This window comes from Salvia splendens, chromosome 18, assembly GCF_004379255.2.
Source record: "Salvia splendens isolate huo1 chromosome 18, SspV2, whole genome shotgun sequence".
Classification (NCBI taxonomy): domain Eukaryota; kingdom Viridiplantae; phylum Streptophyta; class Magnoliopsida; order Lamiales; family Lamiaceae; genus Salvia; species Salvia splendens.
In genome coordinates, this window is record NC_056049.1 from 9,185,058 (window position 1) to 9,210,212 (window position 25,155).

The window sequence follows — 25,155 nt, forward strand, 5'->3', positions numbered from 1 at the left end:
TATAAAAATCTGCGGTTTCCTTCTCCATTCCACCTTCCTTGTTGGAATCAAAACCACGCCATTTTGCATATAAATTTTACCCCAAATTTACACGCACTGCCCACGCACCGTCCACCAAATCTTAGGGTTTCCTTTCCGCACAATCCAAGCGACGAAGGAACAAATTCGATTTTCCATTTCGGAGTTTCCCTTTTTTGACTTTTTTTTATTGCGAATGGCGAAGAAGAGGAAATCCGACGCGACGCGGCTGGACGAGGTGGATCGAGGCATGTACACCGCCTTCTGCGGCGCCGCCAACTCCCTCTCGCAGCTCTATTCGCAGGCAGTCAACCACCAGCGCCTCTCCTTCCACGCCGGCGAGCGACACGCCATGGTTTGTTTTCCCCCCTTTCGGTGGCTCTTTCTTTCATTTTGTATATCGGTGATTCGATTTTATGGCTGTTTGTCTCCAGCGATTGAGCTGAAGGAGTGGAGGATTTTTGGCTCGAGTCTCCTTTTCATGATTGATAATTTCCTAGGCTAATGTTTGCATAATCGATTATGTGATTATTTCAGCTCAATTGTATGCTTTTGGGATTTTATTTTATTTTATTGAATTTTGTTGAATTGATTTCTGAAATGTCGCTGATGAATCCGCGAATTATTGATGATGATGAATGCTCGTAAAAATAAATTACGACACGGAAATTTTACGTGGTTCGATTTACTGAGGTAAATCTACGTCCACGGGAAGAAATGGGGGCAGGTTTGTATTGCTTGATCTGCGAATTACAGCTTACAACACAGACTTGCTATATGACTTTTTCTCTAGAGAGATTCTAACCTCCTCCTATCAGATCTAAGTTCTATTTATATATGGAACTAAGATCGTGGCTTGCATCTCCACCCTAAGTCGTGGATGTCGTGTAGGTCATGGCCTAAGATCGTGGATGTAGCGTAGGTCATGGCCTACGATCGTGGCCTGAGTTGACACCACGTGGTAGTGGGTGCGTTGGACATCCTGTATGGGTCCACTAACTCCTTGTTCGGTCGAATACTGAGACCGAACTGCTTTGGTTGCCGATCTTTGAGTAGAGCTTGATGCCGACCTGAGAGCAGAGCTTGATTGGTTGGCTTTTACCGAGCTGTAGGCTGAGGCCGAACTCTTTGGTAATGCCGAACTCATACTCCTGCTTTGGTTGCCGATCTGAGAGTAGAGCTTGATAGGTTGGCTTTTACCGAGCTGTAGGCTGAGGCCGAACTCTTTGGTAATGCCGAACTCATACTCTTCCTTGGGCTTTGGGCTGATGGGCCGTCATTGCTGTTGGGCTTGTTTAGTACGCACCCCATCACTACCCCCCCCGAAGGGCGAAGTGAATCACTTCGGAGAAGTGAGTCACTTCGGCATTCTGGATAAAGGCAAGGGGGAGGCTGATGTCAGGGGACGTGCCTTGCGCGTGACTGCATTAAATGCGACAGTAAAATCCGGCCGTTGAATCCTGAAAAGGTGGGATTCGAAACGGTGCGACGATTTTGAAATCTTCGCCGAACCTGATAAATACCTCCTTTCTTCATCATTGAAGCACTTTTGCGACTGCTTCTTCTGCACTCTCTCTTTTTTGCGAAGATTCTCTCTCCGCTTTCAAGAATTTCTTCAGACTTTCTTCACCTTCAAAAAGTAAGAAAAATGTCTTCTTCTTCTTCTTCGGAGTCGGGTAGCGTTAGGAGAGGCGGTAAGGGGTCTTCTGGCCGGAAAGAGTCCGGGGAGAAGACCGTAGAGTATTTCCATAGTATTTTGAGTAAGGATACTGTGATGTCCCTACCCGAAAAATACTTTTTTCCTGGGGGGAAGGCGGTGGTACCTGACGGTGATCATAGGGCTGACTCCCCGCCGGAGGGTTACGCCACCGTGTACGAGGCCTGCTTAGAATGCGGGCTTCGTTTCCCCCTCCCTTCTGCCTTTATAGATTTACTAGATTTTTTTCAGCTTCCTTTAGGCCAGGTGACTCCGAACTCTTGGAGGCACTTGTCGGCCTTTGCTGCCGAACTCCGTAGGTTAGGAAGGGATTTGTCTTTGAAGGCGATCCTTAAATTCTTTCAATTTAAGAGGAAGGGGTCTTGGTTTTACTTGATCCCTGTACAGCCCTTTAGGGCCTTTTGTAAAACGAAGTGGCCGAAGTGGCAAAACCGCTTCTTCTACTATGATAGGACCGCGGCTCCTAGTTTTCCCTGGAGAGGGCCGAAGTCCGTTATCCGTCACCCTCGGCCTGAACCGTTGGACGAGCTCGATGGCGAGCTCAACAAGATTCCCATAGTTAGGAAACAATACACGGAGTCTGAGCTCGTCAAGGGCGACGTCGTGTTCGACATCTCGTCTTCGGACGAAGAGGCCGAGGGTGAGGATTTCTCTTTATCTTTATGCTCTACTGCTTTAGCGAAGAAAACTAACCTTGCTTTCTTGCTTTTTGGCAGTGTACATGCTGAATAAGGCTATCCGAAAGTCCTCCGAGCTTGTGGAGCCGGAGAGGCAGAGAGCCCCTCGCTCGGCGTCTGAAGCCGAGAAGGATCCGAAGAGGCAAAAAACCTCTTCTTCGGATCCGAAAGAGCCGGAGTCGTATTCGGCTAAAGGGAAGGGGAAATTTCATGAGTCCCCAAGAGTGCCGGGGAAAGACCTGGTCATCTCCGAGGTGGTTGCAGACATCCCGGAACACGTCCCTGAGCCTTTTCAATGGCCGACGAATTTTGTGGAGGTAAGCTTTCTGACTTGGCTTCTTTTCCACATTTTTTTATGGCCATTCTGTTGAGTTTTTTCCTTGTTCATCTTCAGAGAGCCAAGCTCGTCTCCGTGGAGCTCTCCAAAGCATCCCACGACTACGAGGAGATGCAGAAGGAGTTGCATCTTGCTCGTAGTCTGGCCGAACAGGCTGAGGCCAAATTTGAGAGGGCCCGAGCTGCTAGGATATCGGCTCAGGATGAAGCCCGGTCAGCCAAAAACCAGCTCATCATCCTGCAAGAGCAGACGAAGCACCGGGAGGCTCAGAAGGAGGCTGCCGCCGTGGCTGCCCAGGGGGAGGCTCTCCGTGTTTACACGGAGAAACTCTTTTTGAGCAGCCAGTTCTCGGCCTTTGTCGGTAGTCTGGTAAGGCTAATTACCGATAAGGGCGAGCAGGGGGCCGACGTCGTGCTGCCTCTGTACAGCCGAGAGATAGCAGCTCGGCTTCAGAATCTGCCGCTCCTTGAGGAGCTCGCTTCATCCTCGGTCCTGCTTTCTGCAGACCGAGTCCGGAGTTGTCGAGCTGATCGGGACGAGAACCTGGAGGCCATCTTTGCCTCCGTGGGACCCGTTTCACCCGCTTCGACTTACAACGGAGAGGGTGAGGCCGAGCCGCTGGAGCCGGAGGCCGAAGTCGAGCGGGCCGGGCATCCGGAGAAGGAAGCCGATCAGGAGGCGGAGGCGAGGCCGGCAGGACGCGAGGCCGAGGCTGAGGTAGCTGAACCAGAGCGAGGAGCCGGAGACGAAGCTGGCGGAGTATGATTTCGTCTCCCTTCTCTTACTCTGGTTTCTTCCTTGTAAAATGGCCTTGAAGCCCTCCTAGTGTAAAAAATTTTCCTTGTGAATGAAAAATTCTCTACACTTGTCTTCGTATAGCTTTTCGTACTCGCCTTTACTCCTGTTGTATTTTACTATCTGCCCGGTACAGCTGCCGAACTAATATAGTTGCTTTGTACTCAAGGAGATGGAGATACTTCACTGGAAACGGCTGTACTCTTCGGCTTTAGACGAAGCTGAGAAAAGAGCTATAGCCGATCAGACGAAGAATGACGAGCTTCTGGCTCGTTTAGTGAAGCTGGAGGCCGATAATAAGGACTTAGAGTCCGATAAGAAGGATCTGGAGGCCGAGCTGAATACGACCGTTGCTGAGAGGACTGCGTACGAGGATTACATCCGTGTGCGCGGGGGATTGACCATATCAGATGTTCAGAGTCGAGTTGACGAACTGTGGGAGGAATATCATGTACTCCGGAGGAACAATGCGCTGGAGAGCTCGGCTTGCCAACAAGTTGTGAAATCATTACGGCGCTGGGCTTCTCGGTACGACATTGTTCTTTCTCGGCGCCCCTCCATAGAAAGATTCCTTCGGCATATTGTGCCAACAGATGCTCGCACTCCAGATCAAGCCTCTGGTTCCCTTGTTCAAAATCCTACTTCCAGTCAACAACGAACTCCGGAACAGCCGGAAACGTCAAGACGAGAACGGGCTCAGGAGCAACCGGAATCGTCAAGACAGGGACGGACTGAAATTCGCCGAGGAGTTGTGACTATGAGCGAGCAAGATCAGCAGATGATTATTGCAGAGACTCTTCATCGCCGAGGTGTTAGGACTTCTCGGGCTCGGGGAAGAGGCGTTGGGTCGAGGATAGCATCTCGTCGACCTGCTTATTCTTCATCTGCTCGGAACAACCGAACTCGGCTTCCAGAGGATTTTGCAGATAGGTGGCTTAACTTCAGCAACCCTGGACAGTAGAATAGTCCTTTGTAATAGCGTAACGCCATTTTGTAGGGTAGCTGAGTTGTATGCCGAACAAGATTTGAAAAATGAAATTTTGTTTTCGCTTCTAACACTGTATTTACAGCTTAGCGAAAAAATTTCATCGTACTTGTCCTCGGTCTTATGAAGTAAACTTCTTTGACCGGACTTGGTCCTTGGTCTTATGAAGTAAACTTCTTTGACCGGACTCGTCTTTGGTCTGATGAAATAAACATCTTTGACCGGACTCGTCTTTGGTCTGATGAAATAAACATCTTTGACCGGACTCGTCTTTGGTCTGATGAAATAAACATCTTTGACCGGACTCGTCTTTGGTCTGATGAAATAAACATCTTTGACCGGACTCGTCTTTGGTCTTATGAAATAAACATCTTTGACCCGACTTGGTTTGTGTTCTAATTTGGCGATTTTTGTCGCCGGGATCGAACTTTCCCTTGTCCTAATTCGGCGAGTTTTATCGCGTGGATCGGACTTTCCCAGTTAACCGAAGTGGTCTTATGCAGTAAACCTCTTTGACCAGACATGGTCGTCCCCGGTCTTATGAGGTAAACTTCTTTGACCGAACTTGGTCGTCCTAATTCGGCGAGGTTTATCGCGTGGATCGGACTTTCCCTTATTGCAGTTCGTTTCAGACGAAGTGCTTGTTAAGCTGAATTGCGGTCTTGTATCCTCCTTGGAAGCTTGGACTCACAATCGTTGGCTTATTGCAGTTCGTTTCAGACGGACTGCTTGTTAAGCTGACTTGTGGTCTTATATCCTCCTTAGAAGCTTGGACTCACAATAGTCTTTAATAATCGATCTAAAAAGGGGATCAGTCTTTAAAGAACGATATACCTTGGTACCATTTGTAAGAGACGACAAGCACATAGAGACAAAACACATAGGGAAAAAATGAAAAAGACGAAAGAAAAAGACTTTAAACCTTTTATAAAACGACAAGTAAAAGGTGCAAGTAAGAAACAAACAAATAAAAACATATACCCCTATGACCGAACTAGACACGAGACGGACTGACCGGACTGTCTCTTACAAGTGGAACTTCTTGAGGTTGGAGATGTGCCAGGTTCGGGGTACTTGTTCTCCTGACATGTGAGTCAATTTATAAGACCCTTTGCCGAGGACTTCTGACACCCGATATGGACCCTCCCATGTGGGTTCGAGTTTGCCCAGCTTTTCTGCTCGGCTTACTTCGTTGTTTCTCAAGACGAGATCTCCCACTTGAAATTGAAGCTTTTTCACCCTTTGGTTATAATACCGGGCTACTTGCTCCTTATACTTGGCTGCTTTTATGCACGCCAATTCTCTTCTTTCTTCGGCGAGATCTAGTTCTGCTCTCAGTCCGTCGTCATTCATTTCTGAGGAGAAATTTAGAGTTCGGGGACTGGGTACGCCGATCTCCACCGGAATTACGGCTTCAGTGCCGTACACCAGACTATACGGAGTTTCACCGTTGGAGGTTTTTGGTGTAGTTCGGTAGGACCATAGGACTTGAGGGAGATTTTCTACCCATTGTCCTTTGGCTTGTTCTAACCGAGCTTTTAACCCTTTCACCAGAATCCGGTTCGTTACTTCCGTTTGTCCGTTTGCTTGGGGATGGGAGACCGAAGTGAACCGCTGTTGAATGTTCAGCTCTTGGCACCAATTCTTGAACGTCTTGTCGGTGAACTGAGTCCCATTATCCGAGATGAGGATGTGGGGTATGCCAAATCGGCACACTATGTTCTTCCAGACGAAGTCCAATGCCTTTGAACTCGTTATCGTAGCTAATGGTTCAGCCTCCACCCACTTCGTGAAGTAGTCCACGGCAACGATAAGGAATTTCATTTGCCGAGGAGCTTGAGGAAGTGGTCCCACTATGTCTATGCCCCATTGCATGAAAGGCCAAGGGCTTTGCATAGTGTATAGATCGGTCTGCGGCATCCTTGGGACATTTGCATGAATTTGGCACTTCGTACACTTCTTGACGAGCTGCACTGCCTCTTGTACCATGGTTGGCCAATAATATCCCCATCTCAGAACTTTTGTAGCTAAAGCTCTGGCTCCGATGTGGCTACCGCACGATCCTTCATGAACTTCTCTGAGGATGTAGTCCGTCTCTTCTGGTCCTACGCACCGCAACAACGGCTGGAGGTAAGACTTTCTAAAGAGGACTCCTTCATGAAGTTCGTACCGAAGTGCTCGGCACGTGATCTTCCGAGCTTCTCTCTTATCCTCGGGCAATTGTCCTTGATCCAGATACCGCAAGATCGGCGTCATCCAGTTCGGCGAGCTGGATACTGAATGTACCTCGGCTTCATCAATGCTTCGATGCATTAATTCTTCCACCTTTGAGCTCGGATCTGAGGCCAACTTACTTAAGGTATCTGCTCGGCTATTTTCCGCTCTGGGAATGCGGATTATCCGAAAATAGGAGAAACTTCGGCTGATGTTTTGCGCTTTGTCCAAATACTTCTTCATTCTCTCGTCACGAGCTTCACTTGTACCCAACATGTGATTTACTATGACTTGTGAATCACAATGGACTTTGAGAGATTTGACGAGCAGACTTTGCGCTAACTGGAGTCCGGCCAGGAGGGCTTCGTACTCGGCTTCATTATTAGTAGTGGGGAATAGAAACCGAAGTGAGTAGGTTACCTCGTGTCCGTCGGGAGCGACAAGTAAAATACCAGCTCCACTTCCCATTTTGTTTGAAGCTCCATCTACGAATCCGCTCCAGCAGTCCGGCGGCTCTACTTCGGATTCCAAGGGCTGTGCTAGCTCGGCATTGGCAGAATTCTTCTGTTCGGCAATAACAGGAATTGCTTGATCGAACTTTGCTTCTGCAAGAAAATCTGCCAAGGCTTGTCCCTTGATGGCTTTCCGAGGTAGATATTCAATTGTGTGCTCTCCCAACTCTATAGCCCACTTGGCGATTCTGCCTGATGCTTCTGGTTTGGTCAACACTTGCCGAAGTGGCAGATCAGTTAAGACGCATACCTTGTGAGCATAGAAGTATGGCCGCAGTCTCCTTGCTGCATTTACTAATGCCAGAGCAATCTTTTCCAGAGGTTGATACCTGGTTTCTGGACCTCTTAATGCTCGGCTTGTAAAATAGATGGGAAGCTGCTTTAGGCCTTCTTCTCGTACAAGCACCGCGCTGATGGTTTGATCCGATGCCGCTAAGTATAAGAATATTACTTCGGCTTCGGTTGGAGCAGAGAGAATAGGAAGCTCGGCTAGGTAACTTTTGAGCTCGTCAAAGGCCTTTTTCTGCTCGGCTCCCCACTCGAACTTTGGTGCCTTTTTCAACACCTTGAAGAACGGCAGTTGCTTTTCGGCTGCTTGGGAAAGGAATCGATTCAGTGCGGCTAGACATCCGGTTAGCCTTTGCACGTCATGTATGGACTTCGGCATTGCCATGTTCTGAACGACTTGAACTTTTGAGGGGTTTGCCTTGAGTCCGTCCTTTGAAACCCAACAACCCAGAAACTTTCCCGAATCTACCAAAAAGGTACACTTTTGGGGATTAAGTTTGAGGTTGGCTTTCTTGAGCACGTTGAGAGTGGACTTGAGGTTGTGCTCGTACTCCGAAGTGCTTTTGCTTTTGACGACTATATCGTCAACATACACTTCGACCTCCTTTCCAATCAGGTGCCGAAAAAGCTTGTCTACCATCCTTTGATAAGTGGCTCCGGCATTCTTTAAACCGAATGGCATCTTTTTAAAAGCGAAAATGCCGAAATCAGTAATGAAGGCCGTTTTTGAAGCATCAATCTCATCCATTAAGACTTGGTGGTAGCCTTTGTATAAATCAAGAAAACAGAAAATTTCGAAGCCGATCAAAGCTTCTACTTTTTTATCTATGTTCGGAAGGGGATAGCAATCTTTGGGACAGTGCTTATTTAGATCGGTGAAATCTATGCACATCCGCCATCCTCCTTCCTTTTTCTTGATCATGACAGGATTGGCCACCCACGAAGGATACTTCACTTCGAATAACACATCCGCTCTCAGTAATTGGCGGACTTCGTCATGGATGACTTGATTTCTTTCTGCCGCAAAGAGTCTTTGCTTCTGTTTTATAGGCCGGACTGATGGATCAATATTTAACCGATGAGTGATTACCTCAGAGGGCACTCCGGTCATGTCCAACGGAGACCATGCAAAGACATCTTTGTACTCCTTGAGGAGCTGGATGGTCTTTTCTCGGAGTAGAGGCGTTCCCGCGAAACCGATCTTGACCGTTCTGGATGGATCATCTTCGTATAACTGAACGGTCATTGAGTTCGGCTCTGGTGTGACTTCGGTAATTTCGCTTGCCTCTGACTCCGGCTGCTGTGATTGCTATGCTTGATGATGCCGATCTGATTGCTCGGCACTTTTAAGCGCAATCTGCAGACACTCTTTTGCTCTCTTTTGATCACCTCGGATGACCGCTATCCCCCCTTTAGTGGGGAGCTTGATGGTGAGATGATAAGTAGAGCAAACGGCCCGAACTGCGTTGAGCCAGTCTCTTCCCAGGATGATGTTGTACGGAGACCGAGCTTTTACCACAAAGAACTCAATCATCGTACTGGAGCTAGTAGGCGCTTTCCCCACCGTGATCGGAAGGCTGATAATACCTTCAGGGCGGGTGTCCTCCTGGGTGAAGCTCTTCAGGGGAAGCGGAGCCGGACTGAGCCGAGCTGGGTCCACTTCTAGTTTGTCGAAGCACTCTTTAAAAAGAATGCTAACCGACGCTCCTGTATCCACAAACACCCTGTGGATTAGTTTGTTTGCCACTCCGGCTTGGATGACAATGGCGTCTTGGTGAGGAGAGATGGCCGGGACGGGATCAGCATCCGAGAACGTAATCACTTCGTCCTGCTTCAGCCTTTTATGCGTTGGCTCCTCTCGATTGGAGCCTCTGCGCTCTGACTTCAGGGACGACTTGGTCTTCCCGGCAGGGAGAGCGTCGATAGTCTGGATTACTCCATCATATTGCGGCTCGTCATCGTCTTCGGGATCCGGCTGCCTTTTCGGATCTTGAGGAGCGCAGTTCGCACCTCTCTGCTTTTTATTCTTCTTTGACTGCTTGCTTTGGTATTTTTTCAATGTCCCTGCCTTCACAAGAACATCGATACCTGCAGCCAAGTTTCTGCACTCCTCGGTATCGTGACCGTGGTCTTGATGGTAGGAGCAGTAGTTATCCCGGGGTCGGCGCGCGGCTGATTTCGTCATCCGCTTTGGCTTTTCGAACAGGTCAGAGTGCAGTTCGAAAATTTCCGCTCTCGGCTTGTTCAGCGGTACGAACTGAGCGGGCGGCTTCTCGGGATTGAGACGGGGTCCCAATCTGTCTTGTACCGGAGCCTTTTGAATTCTTTCAAATGGAGTCCGGCGAGGATGCCCCTGATCGCTATGATCGGGCTTCCTTCTGTCTCCTCGGGACGATGAGCTGTCTAACGACCGTTTGCGACGGTCTGCCTCATCGGCCCGGGAGTACTGGTCCGCAATGTCCCACATTTCCTGAGCTGTCTGCGGACCGCACTCAACGAGCTTCCTGTAGAGAGCTCCGGGCAGGATTCCATTTTGGAATGCCGAGATGACAAGCAGATCGTTGAGATCGTCTACTTGCAGGCATTCCTTGTGGAATCTTGTCATAAAGTCGCTGATTTTTTCGTCGCGACCTTGACGAATGGAAAGCAGCTGAGCCGAAGTGATTCGGACTTCCGCTTTCTGAAAGAACCTCCTATGGAATGCATCCATTAGATCTCGGTAAGATCTAATGCTGCCTTGGGGGAGGCTATCGAACCACCTTCTTGCGTTCCCGATGAGCAGCTCGGGAAACAGCTTGCACATGTGGACCTCGTTGAGACCCTGGTTCGCCATGTTATATTGATAGCGTCCCAAGAAATCATGAGGATCCACGAGTCCGTCATAGGTTATCGACGGAGTTCGGTAGTTCTGTGGTAGGGGAGTTCGGGTAATATCGTCCGAGAACGGAGTCCTCAATGCTCCGTACACGGCGAACCCGACATTTCTTCGGTATGGAGGAGATGGAGTTCTCCTGTGATTCCGGTACCGAGGATTCTTTCTCCTGGAAGACATGACACTACTGCGGTAGTGACTGTCTCGTATGGAGGGAGAGGGAGAATCCGCCGTTTTCGTCTCCGGCTGCTTTTGGCTTTTTTGCAGGAAGGTTAAGAATTCCTCCTGCTTTTCAGCCAAAAACAGCTTGACAGCCTCGTTCAAATCGGGCTGCTGGGCCATGAGAACTGGTGGTGGATTTATCCCTAGGCTGTTTTCCAGACCTATGGGATGGATTGGCTTCCTCCTGGTTCTCACGGGCAGGAATACGGGTACTCTGCGATCTGGTATGCATTTTTTGGGTGGAAAAAATGGTCAAAAATTCGCTTTATCACAAATTTGGTTCTCTGTTTCCCACAGACGGCGCCAGTGATGAATCCGCGAATTATTGATGATGATGAATGCTCGTAAAAATAAATTACGACACGGAAATTTTACGTGGTTCGATTTACTGAGGTAAATCTACGTCCACGGGAAGAAATGGGGGCAGGTTTGTATTGCTTGATCTGCGAATTACAGCTTACAACACAGACTTGCTATATGACTTTTTCTCTAGAGAGATTCTAACCTCCTCCTATCAGATCTAAGTTCTATTTATATATGGAACTAAGATCGTGGCTTGCATCTCCACCCTAAGTCGTGGATGTCGTGTAGGTCATGGCCTAAGATCGTGGATGTAGCGTAGGTCATGGCCTACGATCGTGGCCTGAGTTGACACCACGTGGTAGTGGGTGCGTTGGACATCCTGTATGGGTCCACTAACTCCTTGTTCGGTCGAATACTGAGACCGAACTGCTTTGGTTGCCGATCTTTGAGTAGAGCTTGATGCCGACCTGAGAGCAGAGCTTGATTGGTTGGCTTTTACCGAGCTGTAGGCTGAGGCCGAACTCTTTGGTAATGCCGAACTCATACTCCTGCTTTGGTTGCCGATCTGAGAGTAGAGCTTGATAGGTTGGGTTTTACCGAGCTGTAGGCTGAGGCCGAACTCTTTGGTAATGCCGAACTCATACTCTTCCTTGGGCTTTGGGCTGATGGGCCGTCATTGCTGTTGGGCTTGTTTAGTACGCACCCCATCAGTCGCGTTTTTCTCAATATGTGGTGTGTATATAATGCGTTTGCCTTGTTTTGAACCCATCTTAATCTGTTTTGTGGTTGTAGGAGAAGCTTTATAGCTGGCTTTTGAGGCAGCAAGAAAATGGTATTAGAGTGATGCCCGGTGACATACTCGCCTATGTGCAGGTCTCTCCTTTTTCTATGATATAAGTTGCGATTGTACATCGTATTTCTATGCCCGTTTAAAAGTCGCCTGGTTTTGAAACCAGGCTTTGTGCACATTTTTTCTACTCTTCCTTTTGGAGTATTGGTAAAAATGTAATGCATGTTGTCAATGAAGAATTTTTTTGATTATGTTTAACTTTGTTTCTTGAATTGTATCATTGAATAGGCAAAATCCACAGGGATGTCAAGTAGTATATGTAGTTTCCTGTTAAATTGATTCTTATGTACTGCTATGAAGTATGACCTGATGAATAATGCAACCAGTCATCTTTGTACAATGTTAATGAGTTTACAACTAATTATAAACTTCAGTTAATAGTATATTCATTTTCAGCAAAATTTTGGATCTTTTGTTAACCTGGACTAGGATGGATACTTTATAGAAAGCTATAATAATTGTTGAGATAATAGACTCAGGTAAATGGTATTTGATTGGTTGTTTGTTTTGTGGAAATGGCGAGATGAGGACGTGGCAAGCTTACCGTTCTGTATTAGAATGTTATGTAGGTCATCAAATTCCCATTGTAGATATCAGTACACTACAATTTGTGGAAACTGGTTTTGAAGCGACTCAAGTGATAGTATTCGTTTTGTAGCTATTGTTTCATTAGACAATTTGATGTTTGTCTGAACCTCAATTCACTTTTCGCTTCTTGGACCATCATATTGTTCTCTCTATATTTCCTTTTATTTTGGCCTCCATTCCGCCCCTTTCTACCTCTTCTTTTTCCTATCCCTTGGTTTGCTGGTGGCACTAGAAGCACAAGTGGTAGAGACAAATAACTGCCATATTTACCAATGCTCCCTCTCCTTCTCCCTCTCCAAAGGAGGAGATAAATAGAGAGGTAAAGGGAAATAACTACCATAACCTCTTCTTTGTAAAACTCCTTCTCCAATGGGAAGGGTATTTGAGAACGTATTATACCTTCTTCACTTTTGAAGAACCACTTCTCCACACTAAAGGTAAATATGGTAGTTATTTTTGTTTTGACTTTTTGAATTCTTCTTCTTCCCTTGGAGTTCACTTAAGAAAGTATATTTACCTTTTTGAGAAGGTAAAGAGAATATATGCATTCTCAAACTATTCTCTGTAGTACTCTCTTTGCCCACGTAAAGTGAGTTGTATTCCCGTTGGGCCGTCCCAACTAACGTGATGCATTTCTTTTATTGGCAAAAAGCAATACTACTCTCTCTTACTTTATCCTCTCTCCTACTTTTTTCTGCCTTCTACTTTATTCTCTTTATTTAATCACTAAACAACACTACCAAAATATGTGCTCAAAAGGAGTGTCTCACTAGCCATGGGACTGAGAGAGTAATAAATTGTGTTATCTTTATTGGGTACAGTCGCAGTCAGATTCATTATTAGGCTCTTTGTTGCATTAAATTAATGGTTAATTACCAATATATTCAATTCTTCATTCACCTAAATTTTTTTTGTCTGTTATTAAAATTTTCAACTGTTACTGCACCGCGTCTCCCCACGCCCTGAGTTTGTACCTAACCATCCCCTGGTGCACCCTGTGCCCCAAACAATACTGTCTGCATGTTGGCTGATATGATAATAGGGGCCTAATTATTTTTCTCGTGTTTCGTAATTTGTACGTGAGCCTTGGTTAATCCATGTTTTTTGTCATACTCAAATCTGACGCTAATATTTCAGTCTAAAATTGTGGCAAAATCTATTTCTGTGGAACTGCATGTCTCATTATCATTTGGAAACTATCAAAATGGATAATCTATGATGTATCATGTTACTTTGCCCCTATGTTTCAATTGCTGCAACATTGCAGGACTCTTCTATGTTCCACTTACTAAAATCTTAGTGCAACTTTGAAAATTTGCAGAACGAACTCGATTTTGGGACGGACGAGACTCCTTCTCTGCCACTCCTCACTCAGCAACTTTCTCAAACTGCAATGCAATCAGCTCATACAGGAATCCCACTATCTTCAAATGTATTTGGTCCTTCCGCTGCTGGACAAGGATTGCGATCCGGCAGCTCAGACCAACCTAAAAACACTGTATTCTCTAACGCCCTCTCCAGTCCCGTTCGTCGTAGCCTCCAGCATTACCACCCGTCGCAAGGCAGCCAGTATGCAAGCAACAACGCTGTACGGTGCAATGATAATAGCGGCAACCAAACCAGAGATCTTAACCCCCCTAGCTCTAACGATACCTCGATGGAGATGCACGCTGACAGCCCTGGCCACGACTCTCCTTACTAGATTCATCTGCCCGCTAGAGAGTCAAGCAAGCACTCTCTACTCTAACCCAAAAATGTGAACAAGATTGAATTAAGTGCAAGTGAATTTTATTCATCTTGGAGGTGTCTTTTCATGTTGCTATTTATTATTTTTCGTCGAATATTATAATAGGAATAACATTAATCCAGCTAACGTAACTATTTTAAAATAAAGATAACAACAGGCTCTAGCGCAGTTGGCAGTGCGAAGCTGTGGTGAGGTCATGGGTTCACTCTTTGTCATCCGTTGGAAGACTTTCGGCCTTAATTCGCAAATCCGATCTAACAGGATTAGTCAAATTTGTACGCCCTTATACAAATTTACACATAAAGACATAATTCCTATAACAAAAATGTACTATTCCCTCCAACCTACAAGTGGTCGACTTTCCATTTTGAATTGTCCCACTATAAATAATCAATTTTACTTTTAGCTAAAACCAAAACATTAGCTCTCTTATACTTTATTTTATCTCTTTTATTTTTTCATCTCTCATACTTTATTCTCTACACTTTAACTCAATATATAATATTTTCTTAAATCTCGTATCGAAAAGAAATTCATCAGTTGTAGTGGGACGAGAGAGTTCAAACTATAAATTTGAACTAATGTAAACCCTAACCCCAATTTTAAATATAACACTAATTTAGTTAGTTTAAATGAAACACAAACACTTATAACATATCTCTTAAACGCAAAGATAAAAACAATTACAAATCTATAGAAAACTTGCATAAATACGCAAATAAATCTTGTACACATTGTGAAAATCCAAATTTTCAAATATTTGCCTAACATAGCCAAACAAAAAATAATAAATAATCAATGATGCATACAATTCTTGGTATATTTCTTGGTTAATTGGCGGAAATTACTTAGCATTATTGCATCGCCGGCTATAGCTGTTTTTTACTTCCCTCGCATATTATCATTATCATCATCTCATGATCATAGTCAGTTAGTCACTATCGACACCCACATTCCTCGGAATAACCGAAGCCCTTACTCGGAGATTCGCCGCCGCATTAATGGGGTGCGTTCAAGGCAAGGGAACATACAGCCCCGCGCGCACTGCGACGCTCGAGAGGCTGAAAAGGGACGGAAGCTACATGAGAGTCGAGAGGGAAGAAGCGGAAGAGAGGAGGATCAGCAGGGAGAGCGAGAGGAAGCACGGTTCCCAGAGGATCTCGGTGAAGAAGATCGTGGCCGTTGATGAGACCACGACCACGGTGGATGGATGGCCGAGATGGCTCGTTGAGAATGTCAAGCCGGATGCTTTGGCCGGCTTGGTTCCCAAAACCGCCGATTCATATGATAAGCTAGCAAAGGTTCGTATATCAATATATATTAAATATACAGAGTAACGATAACATGCAAACTCAGAAATAAAAATTATTTCAACATAGGAATTAATTACTAGGCCTTTATAATATGGATTGGTAGCTTTTGTAATCAGAAACAAAATGTTCCAAATGTTCCTTGAAATTCTTGCCTTTGTATCAATATGCATCAGGATTCCGATTCATGAATATATGATCATCAGGTAGGACATGGAACGTATAGCAACGTGTACAAGGCGCGTGATAAAGGGACCGGAAAGATCGTGGCGCTAAAGAAGGTGCGATTGGACACGTCGGAGCCTGAGAGTGTGAAATTCATGGCAAGGGAGATCATAATACTGAAGAAGCTTGATCATCCCAACATAATCAAGCTTGAAGGGATAGCAACTTCAAGAATGCAATATAGCCTCTATTTGGTGTTCGATTTCATGCCTTCCGACTTGACCAAAGTCATCTCTCGACTCACCGAGCCTCAGGTCACTATGATGAAGTTATATGACTAAAAATGACGTAAAATGTGTGTTCTTATCATATTTAGTTTATTTATCTTCCCTATCAAACACGCGCTAAATCTACAGGCAAAGTGCTACATGATGCAACTCCTATCGGGGCTGCAGCATTGCCACGACAAGGGAATATTGCATCGCGACATAAAAGGCTCTAATCTGTTGATCGATAAAGATGGAGTGCTCAAAATTGCGGATTTTGGGCTAGCAAATTGTTACAAGAATAAGCAGCGGCGGCCTTTAACAAGCCGGGTGGTGACACTGTGGTACAGAGCTCCAGAGTTACTTCTTGGCGCCACGGATTATGGCGTTGGCATTGATCTATGGAGCGCCGGGTGCACCCTGGCCGAGATGTTTGTGAAGCGGCCTATCATGCCCGGCCGCAATGAGATTGAACAACTACATAGGATTTTCAAGCTGTGTGGATCGCCGTCAGAGGAGTATTGGAAGACGGTGAAGCCACCTGCAACCTTCCGGCCACCACAACAGTACAAGGCCAACTTGGAGGAGGCATTCCCGCGTTTTCCTAAATCCGCTCTTGGCCTTCTGAGTAGACTTCTATCCCTTGACCCCGCCATCAGAGGATCTGCATCTGCAGCCCTCAGAGACGAGGTCAGTACCAATAGAGTACAAACAAATAAATGTGCGTATATTGGCCTAATGATAAAGTGGTTAATGTCTGATGCCCCAAAATTGCAGTTCTTTGTAGCGAGTCCCTTGCCATGTGCCCCAACTGCTCTAACCAACCGTCAAAGAAAGGTCACATTCACTAAAGAAGAAGCATATGCCAAACAGGAAACGGAGAGTAGCTCGTCGAGCCCGCCGCCATCTCCCACTCCGGCGGCTTTCCGTGCTCTCCACAACCGCGCTGCGAAAACCGAGGCGCACCCGAATGCTCTGAAAAACTTAAAGAATTATCCGCTGCTTCTCGCCTCGTTAACCGAAGCTGCTAATCACCTCAAGGAGAGCAACTCCGGCCTCTACCGACGTTCGCTCTCGCACATCGATTTTCGAGATCTTGATCTCAATAACATCTCAAAGTTGCTTGGCTTAGACCATCACGATCATGAATCACCACCCTCTTTGGCTTGATTAGTATCAATAATTATGTAAACTTAAAAATCATGGATGTTGTTGTATCTCTTACTTTCTTACTACATCTTGCACTACTAGTATTGTTACTACATCATCAAATATATATTTTCAAGTACATATTTTCCTTTTCTCCAGCATCTTCTCGTACGTTTTTTCTCTTTATACACCCTAGCACAATTTACATATTTTAACTCACAACTCATTTATAGTCAAAGTAGAATTAAAATGATAAAAAAAATCCTCAAATTTAGAACATGATGATAAAATAAAGACATTCGCATATATTCAGCGTTAATAATTTACTACTCCAATCAAAACCATAAATATGATCAATTTAAAATGTGAAAAAATTAATGAGAAAATTCATTTATACCTTGAATAACAGGAAAATGGAGTTTGGGAAAATAAAAATTCAAATAAATTAATCAGGAAAGATGGGATAATTGTGAAAGTACATGTTTATATGATGAGTGACGTATTTAAAATTGACCGACATATCATTGCATATTTCGCTGGAAAGGATGTAGATGAGATAATTGTGAAATTTTCATCTTTTCGTGATTTAATTTTTAGATTTTGAAAAGTATGAATTTGACCATCTCTTGTGAATTACTATTAATTAGACAATTTACCCTTTATTTTTCTTTAACAATATTCTTTTCCTACATACTTATTTTATTCTTTTAATAGTTTTTTTCTTATAACTGTGTTGTAGAATGTAGATTCAATATAAACACAATCATTCATAACAATCAACTCCAGTATGTAGTTAGTATTTTTTAATTTGAGATCAACCTCATATAACTAGAACTACACCAAGCTTTAGATTACATATTGCGATATAAACACTGTCGTAATAGTATAATGGAAAAATCACTATTATTTATGTAACAGAAAATAAAAAAAACCTAACTTAATTAGTTGCATTAGCAACATGCAAAAAAAAAAGATGGCAATGAGATTAACTCAACAGCCCTTTTCAACGGCGCAGCCTTCACTATCCTTTTTGGCCTCCTCGGTCCGGTCACCACCGACGACGACGGGACAGTTGGCCGGGTTTTCGGCTAGGGTTTTCCCATTCTCCTCTCCTTTTGTCGGCAATAATTGCTCGCTCCAAATTTTGAAATTCTCGAAATAAATAATCTGCTCTTGCCTCAACGATCCACGTGGCGGATCGCCGCCGCGCCCGAAGAAAAGGTCGACATCCGCCGGCCTAACGCCGGAAAGCAACGTAGCTTTTAACTTCTCTCCAAGTAAGGCCGCCACCTCCATGGTGTCGATCACGACGTCGTTTCTCTCTCTTGTCGGAGAGTAGTTATCCATTTTTCTCTCTCTTTCGATGTGAGTTATGAGGTTTGTAATTGTGTGTATACATGTATATAGCTACGAGTTCGAATAAGGAAAGGATTAGGGATTATACCAAGAATGAAATAATTGATTTTTAGCTAATTAAATAATAATCATAAGTTCTTTTCGGTATTAATATTTATACAATTTATTTATCCTTTAATTACATTGTATCGCAATCTATAATGCACTACGAATATTTTAATTGAGTTGTCATCTTTAATTTTACTTTCGTAGTTGATTATGTTATGTTTTACTACCGTCCACACCATACAACCAAAAGATGATTCACTCACTTTTCTTATCCCAACAAAATTGATTCATTGCTAAAAATGAAACACTTTTATTTGTACGATCAAAACTTTGCTTTTTTTTACTGAACGAATAAAATAGAACTGCATGATATTTCATGTCGCCTAATAAAGGGGTCATCTTCCTTGGGACAAAAGAAGTCCATTTTTATATGGCTAATTAGAACTAATACTTTTTATGATTTGTCATCCTTCTTTCTTTACGCTATCAATTGCGCATTAAAAAATGACCAATTTCAGATGGAGTATCATATATTACAGTGTACTATCAGCTTCTAATCATATAAAACTATCATATTCAGGTTGTTATCGTGCCGTGTCAAGCTAATGTATCATGTACTAACGTTAAGGGTAAGGCTGAAATGTTTTGGCATGACACGAAACTTGACATGAATACGCACGAGAAGTTAATAGATTATGATCCAATAAGAACAAATTTAACTGACAAATTTTGTTGAAATTGAGTTCTATCGCTAAATATAAAATTCCATAAATTTTTGAGCTAACATAGATCAATTTGTAATGTGGAGGATCAAAAGCAATTAACCACAATATGATTGACCAGGATAGTAAAATAATCATACGTTTAGATTTGAATTGACTTAGTTTATATTTCCTTGTCCACTAAAAAATTGATGAATGACACGAATTTTAATGAAAAATTAGTAAAATATGAGAAAGAAATAAATAAAGTGGATAAAGTATGATAGAGAAAGATAAGAAAAATGAGTAATAAAATGGGGGTAACTTTCCATTTTTAACACTCCCTCCATCCCAAGCTACTTGCATTTATTCCATTTTGTGTTGTCCCAAGCTATTTGTTCCACTTCATTTTTAGCAAAAGTTTTATTCTCTTTCTTATATTATTATCTCTTTATTTAGTTTTTAAATATTAATTTTTTAAATCTCATGACCAAAAGAAATGCATTTAACTTGAGATGGAGGGAGTATATATGAGAATATTTTTTATAGACGGTTGGAGTATATTATTAATGTAAGTGTTTGATTTTACTAACCCTACAAAAAGGCTATTTTTCGAGCACCAAAATGTCTAGAATGCAATTCCATGCAAAAGTGCTCGGTAAAGATTAAACACTGAGAACAAATCGAGCAATCCTAAAGTTGCTGTGTTGGTGCTCGAAAATATTTTTACATTACTTTAATTAAATAAATAGTTTTTGAGCACATATGGATATAAAGAATTGTGGATATAAAAAAATTGGAGGTATAAACACAGTTGTAAAATCACAATTATTTATAGTATTAACAGAATGTAAAACATAACCACACATAGTAACATCAATTTCTCGGCAATGTCTACGGTTTTCCCCTTCTCCTCTCCCTTTCTCCAATTTCTGAAATTCTCGATATAATTTCCAGGTGGGGATATTTAGAGATAGAAGAAGACCTCGTGGAGATACAAGTTCGAGAAAGGAAAGATTATTTTTTTAACTATAATAACCATAATTGGAAGTGGAGTAGCTAGTATTATTTTTGGTAATTTTCATACACTTTATTTATCTTTTAATCACATTTGTTTTTATTGCGATTTAACATTTTTTTTTTATATTTATTTGTCATCGTAGTTGATTATATTTATGTTTTATTTTATTATTGTATGGCTTGTCAGCACTAATATTTTTCAGTTTTATTTCATTTAGGCAATCATTTAACGCTAGGAATGATGATAATCACAGTTTATTTTTTTAATTTATAAAAAGAGCTCTACTCTTGTGATTGGATTTGTATAGTTTATTTGAAGAGCTTGAGAGTTGTGAAGATAGATATTAACCTAGATAAAGAGTTTGAATAACAGCGCATCAAAATATTTTTATTTTGAAAATTAAAGAATGAACAAACCAAAAAAATTCAAGAATAACGTAACAATTTACTTTAGTCAAAATGAATAAATTTGTTAATTTAATAAACAATTTCATAATGTTCCAATCATAAAAAACAATACTCTAAAAGTAATTGTTGTGGAAATTTAAGTTATAGTTATAGCGTACTACTCCCTCCGTCACACTTAAGATGACACGTTTTTCTTTTTAGTTTGTCCCAACTAAAATGACACATTTCCTTTTATAGAAAGTTTCTCTCTCTAATTAATACATCCAACTACTTTTTCTCACTCCTATTAAAATACTCATCTTTCTTTCTCTCTCCATTTCAATACTTACATCAACATTTTCCCTCTCCAATTAATCGTCATGTTAGATGGCACGACACAGACACATAGGATAAAATAAGCCATGACACACATACGGGTCATTTGCGACCCGTCTGGGGAAATTCCCCACCGACGTAAAAGTTCATGGTTTTATGTAAAGATAATGGGAAATACCAGATTTCAGCCAAAATTAATAGAGGAAACATTTTTTATGATATGCGAACTTTGTTAAACTATCATTTTAGGTCCGTGAACTTTGAAAATATTATTTAAGGTCCGTTAACTACGAGTTAATATCAATCGAAGTACTTTTTTACAATTTTCAAGTTTTTCCGAACGAAAATAGCATCAATGCCTTGAGGGGTAATTTCGTCCATTTATTGGTTATAAATCTAGGCCTGCACTGTTAAATATATAGTTTATAACCACGACTTATTTTATCCTATGTGTCTGTGTCACCCTTCTCTCTTTATGTCGTCCTTTCGTCATCTCTTCTCCCAAATCGCTAGCTCTATCTCTCCCAAATCGCGAGCTCTCTCCATTATTATGTATCCGATTGTCCACGTAGATTTTCGATCTGTACATGTAGGACGTTTTCCGTCGGAACAATTCAGATCGAATTGGAAAAATAACACGATCCGTCAAAGTTCAGGTTTTATGTACACATTTCAAAGTTGATGGAAAATATCAGATTTTGACCAAAGTTAATGAACGTTAAGACCATTGTCCCTAAAATTAATTGTACCTAAAATTACAAATTTCGGCCTAATTTGATATTTTTCACTAACTTATAAATAATCGCAAAAATCATGAACTTATTTTTATAGTGAATTTCCCGTAAATTAAGAATAAACTTGGGAAATCCACTATAAAACTTATTCATAATTTTTTTGATCAAATTTAATGTTTTATTTTATAAGACCGTGTCTATCAACAATCATCCAACTCAATCCAATCCTCCACTTTTTTAAAACTCCCTCCATCCCTAAAGGTATGAACTCTTTCATTTTTAGTCCATCCTAGAAAAGTATTAATATTCTAATTTTGGAAACTATGTTCTCTCTAATCATTCTCCACTAACAATACTTAAAACACTTTTTCTATCTATATCTTTCTTACTTTACCAATTATACATTAAAACTCGTGTCGAACCAAATGTTCATACTTTTCAGAAACGGAGGAAGTATTTATTTTTTTCTATCTCATCCACACCATCGATATTCATCTAACCCAACCACAAATTTTTTAAGGGTTTATCAATGACCACTCAACCACACCATGAGCATTTTATTTATTTTTATACTATTAAATACATGAAATATTTATAATTGCACAATAAAATTTATAAAAAAAACACGATAAATGAAAAGCTAAAACTTGTAAAACAAACAAATAAAGAAACATAAATTATAATAACTATAAATGAAAGATGTGATTTTTGTTGGCATAACTATAGCAAATATGGTCTCTATTTATAGAGAATGAAAAATTATGAATTTTGGTATCACAATCTCATTGGTTGATAATTTTTTTTAAAATTTAAATATCATATATAAAGTATATTATATTAAAAAATATAAATATTATACCAAAATTCATAATTTTTAATGGTACAATATCATTGGTTTATGTAACAAATGGGAATTAAGACCTAAAGATGCCCAAGGTTTATGGTTCGAGCGGTTACAGTTCTGAACCAGAATCGTGAGATTTAATTGGAATCGAAACTTCCACTTTTGGAACTGTGGGCCGGTTCTGGTTCCAAAATTTTGGAATCGCCTATTCCGTGTGGTTCCAAACCGGAACCACAAAAAACCATGAAACCAAACTGAACCGCGAAAAACTGAAGGAAAACCGTCGGTTCGGAACCGAAACCATAATTGCAAAATACGTTCAAGGTTCAGTTTCGGTTCGAGATTTTTCAGAACCAACAGTTCCTGAATCGTGGGCTCTTCGGCATGTCTATTAAGAGTAACCACAATAGGGAGCCGCGGCTCCCGGGCAGGAGGGTGGCTGGGTCGCGGCTCCCTATAGCTATGGACAAGGAGGGCCGCGGAGGGAGAGGGGAGTTGGCCTGGCCGAGGCTCTTGGGCGCGGGCCGCGGTGCTCTATTGCAGCGACCGAGAGCCGCGTCGCACGCCCAAGTTTTAATTTTTTTTAATATTTCAAAATTTTTCTATAAATACCTCATTCTACACATTTTCAGATCACACACATTTTACACCCTAATTTTCACTATCTATATTTTTGTAGTCTCAAAATGCAAGGTGGAGATGATGATTCCCCCCGCTATGGAGACTAGGGATACGGAAACTATCCATCTTCCCAACCCTGGAGATCGAGTCGCACCTTCCCTCCATCCCAGATGTGGAGTCCGCAATCGCCGCCGCCATGGCAACAGAAACCCCAATATCGGGGCCAGTCCTCCTCTCATCAGCAGAGGAACGTGGGTCGTCCCCAATCGGGGTTCGGTGACTACCGGCCCAGCATGGACGCGATCAACTATCCGCGTCGTGACACCCCTTCTCAGCAATTCCAATCCACCCAATCTTCTCTGTCTAAATCTGATAGATTTATATGGGAGCAGTTGATGGGCACACCGGAGACCCCGACGTCCGGACATGTGGAGACGGGGAGAGAAGGCGGTGGGAGAGGCGGCGGCGGCGACGGTGAGCAGAAAGGCGGCGGCCACGGCCGCGGCGGTCAACGGGGGGCGTCGTACTACAAAACGGCGGAGTCTGTTGCTATTGCCAGGACCTGGGACACGGTCACCAACGATCCCGTAGTTGGTACGGATCAAACCCGCATATGCTTCTGGAAGTGCATCCTGGCGGTGTACAACGAATTCAAGCCGCAAGGTTGCGCCCCAAGTATACACGACCAGATCCGGAAAAAGTTTGGCAGGATCACTAGAGCCGTCAAGAGGTTCACAGGCATATACGAGAACCAACTCCGCACTGCTGAGAGCGGCCGATGCGAAGCCGACATAAAAGTGTTGCTGCTTCGGCTACTGGGAGGAATTCCTCGTTCTGTAGGACTGCCTGAAATTCAGGGCCATCTGCGAGGAAGTGCGAGCTCGTGCTCCTGGTGCGAAGCGGACAAGACTCGGTGAGTAGTAGTGGCTTACATACCTTCGACCTCAACGACGAGGTTTCGGAGGAGCCCCATTCGACACTCTCTAGGCGCCCACGTCCACAAGGCCAGCAGTCCGCAATCCTAGACGCTAGAGCCACCTCCCAACTCTCTGCTGCGGGCGCGTCTGCATCAGGCCCATCACCATCACCTGCCTTGGTGTTGAGCAGTAACCTGGAGGTGCAGATGATGAAGCAACTTCAGGAGAACAGTGTATTGTACGCGTCCGCGACCGACCCGATCAGGAAGGGGGTATTGTACGAGCTCATACAAAGGTTGAGGTCGAAGTTGGGTTTAAATGCGGCGGCGGGAGCGGTGGGCGGCAGCGACGGCGACGGCAACGGCGACGAAACTGGTGAAGAAGCGGCGGATTCTGATGACACCACCGAGTAGGCGATGGCAGTGTTTTTTTAGTGTTTTTATAAAATTTTCGTTGTATAATTTTCCCCTTTCTATAATACAACGAAGATTTGGTTTTAATATTTTTTTTATTAAATTATGCATTTTTTTATAATTATTATAGTCATATAATTTTTATTCTAATTAAATTAATATATACAAAGAATGAAAAAAAAATTTAGATTTGTGGCTTGGGTTTGTCCACTATTAGGGTGAACAAATTTTTTTGTGGCCCTGGACAAGTTTTCTTGGCCTTGGCCAAGGCCAAGTTTTTGTGACTTGGGCTTGGGCATGTCCATCCTATTGTGGACACCCTAAGAGCATGGCGTGCAACCAAGATTGCCGATTAACTTGGTCTACTGAGTATTAAATTTCGGCCTAAGATTATAAATTTTGGGAGATTGAATCATACTACCTCCGTCTTTGAAAAAAAGGAACATTTGAAATGGTACGGCCTCATGGGTTTTAATGCACAATTGGTAAAGTAAGGTAGAAGAAAAGAAAAATAGGTAAGGTACAAGAGATGAAGAGGAAAAAAAAATGAAAATAATGTTAGTATATTGTGGAATTCTCTCCCTAAAATAGAAAATTTAGAAATTTTTTATTTTCAATGAACAAACCAAATGAAAATAATTTTTATACTATTTAAGATAGGGGAGAGTAACAAAATAAATAAGCTAAAGAAAAGGAATTATAAGTGAAATTAATTATAGATGCATAAATAAATCTGTACGTCGTCATTTGGAGTACCGCGGCG

The 25,155-nt window shown here is 42.8% G+C and overlaps 2 protein-coding genes across 2 annotated transcripts; both read left to right on the forward strand.

The window, feature by feature from the left end:
* LOC121776394 lies at positions 1-14,167 on the forward strand. The gene is made up of 3 exons (XM_042173568.1): positions 1-373; positions 11,733-11,813; positions 13,700-14,167. The coding sequence occupies exons 1-3, from the start codon at positions 215-217 to the stop codon at positions 14,078-14,080; spliced, it is 621 nt and encodes a 206-aa protein (XP_042029502.1). The 5' UTR covers positions 1-214; the 3' UTR covers positions 14,081-14,167.
* Positions 14,168-15,126: 959 nt separating this feature from the next.
* LOC121776704 (probable serine/threonine-protein kinase At1g54610) lies at positions 15,127-17,036 on the forward strand. The gene is made up of 4 exons (XM_042173884.1): positions 15,127-15,426; positions 15,642-15,914; positions 16,017-16,556; positions 16,644-17,036. The coding sequence occupies exons 1-4, from the start codon at positions 15,127-15,129 to the stop codon at positions 17,034-17,036; spliced, it is 1,506 nt and encodes a 501-aa protein (XP_042029818.1).
* Positions 17,037-25,155: the final 8,119 nt, after the last annotated feature.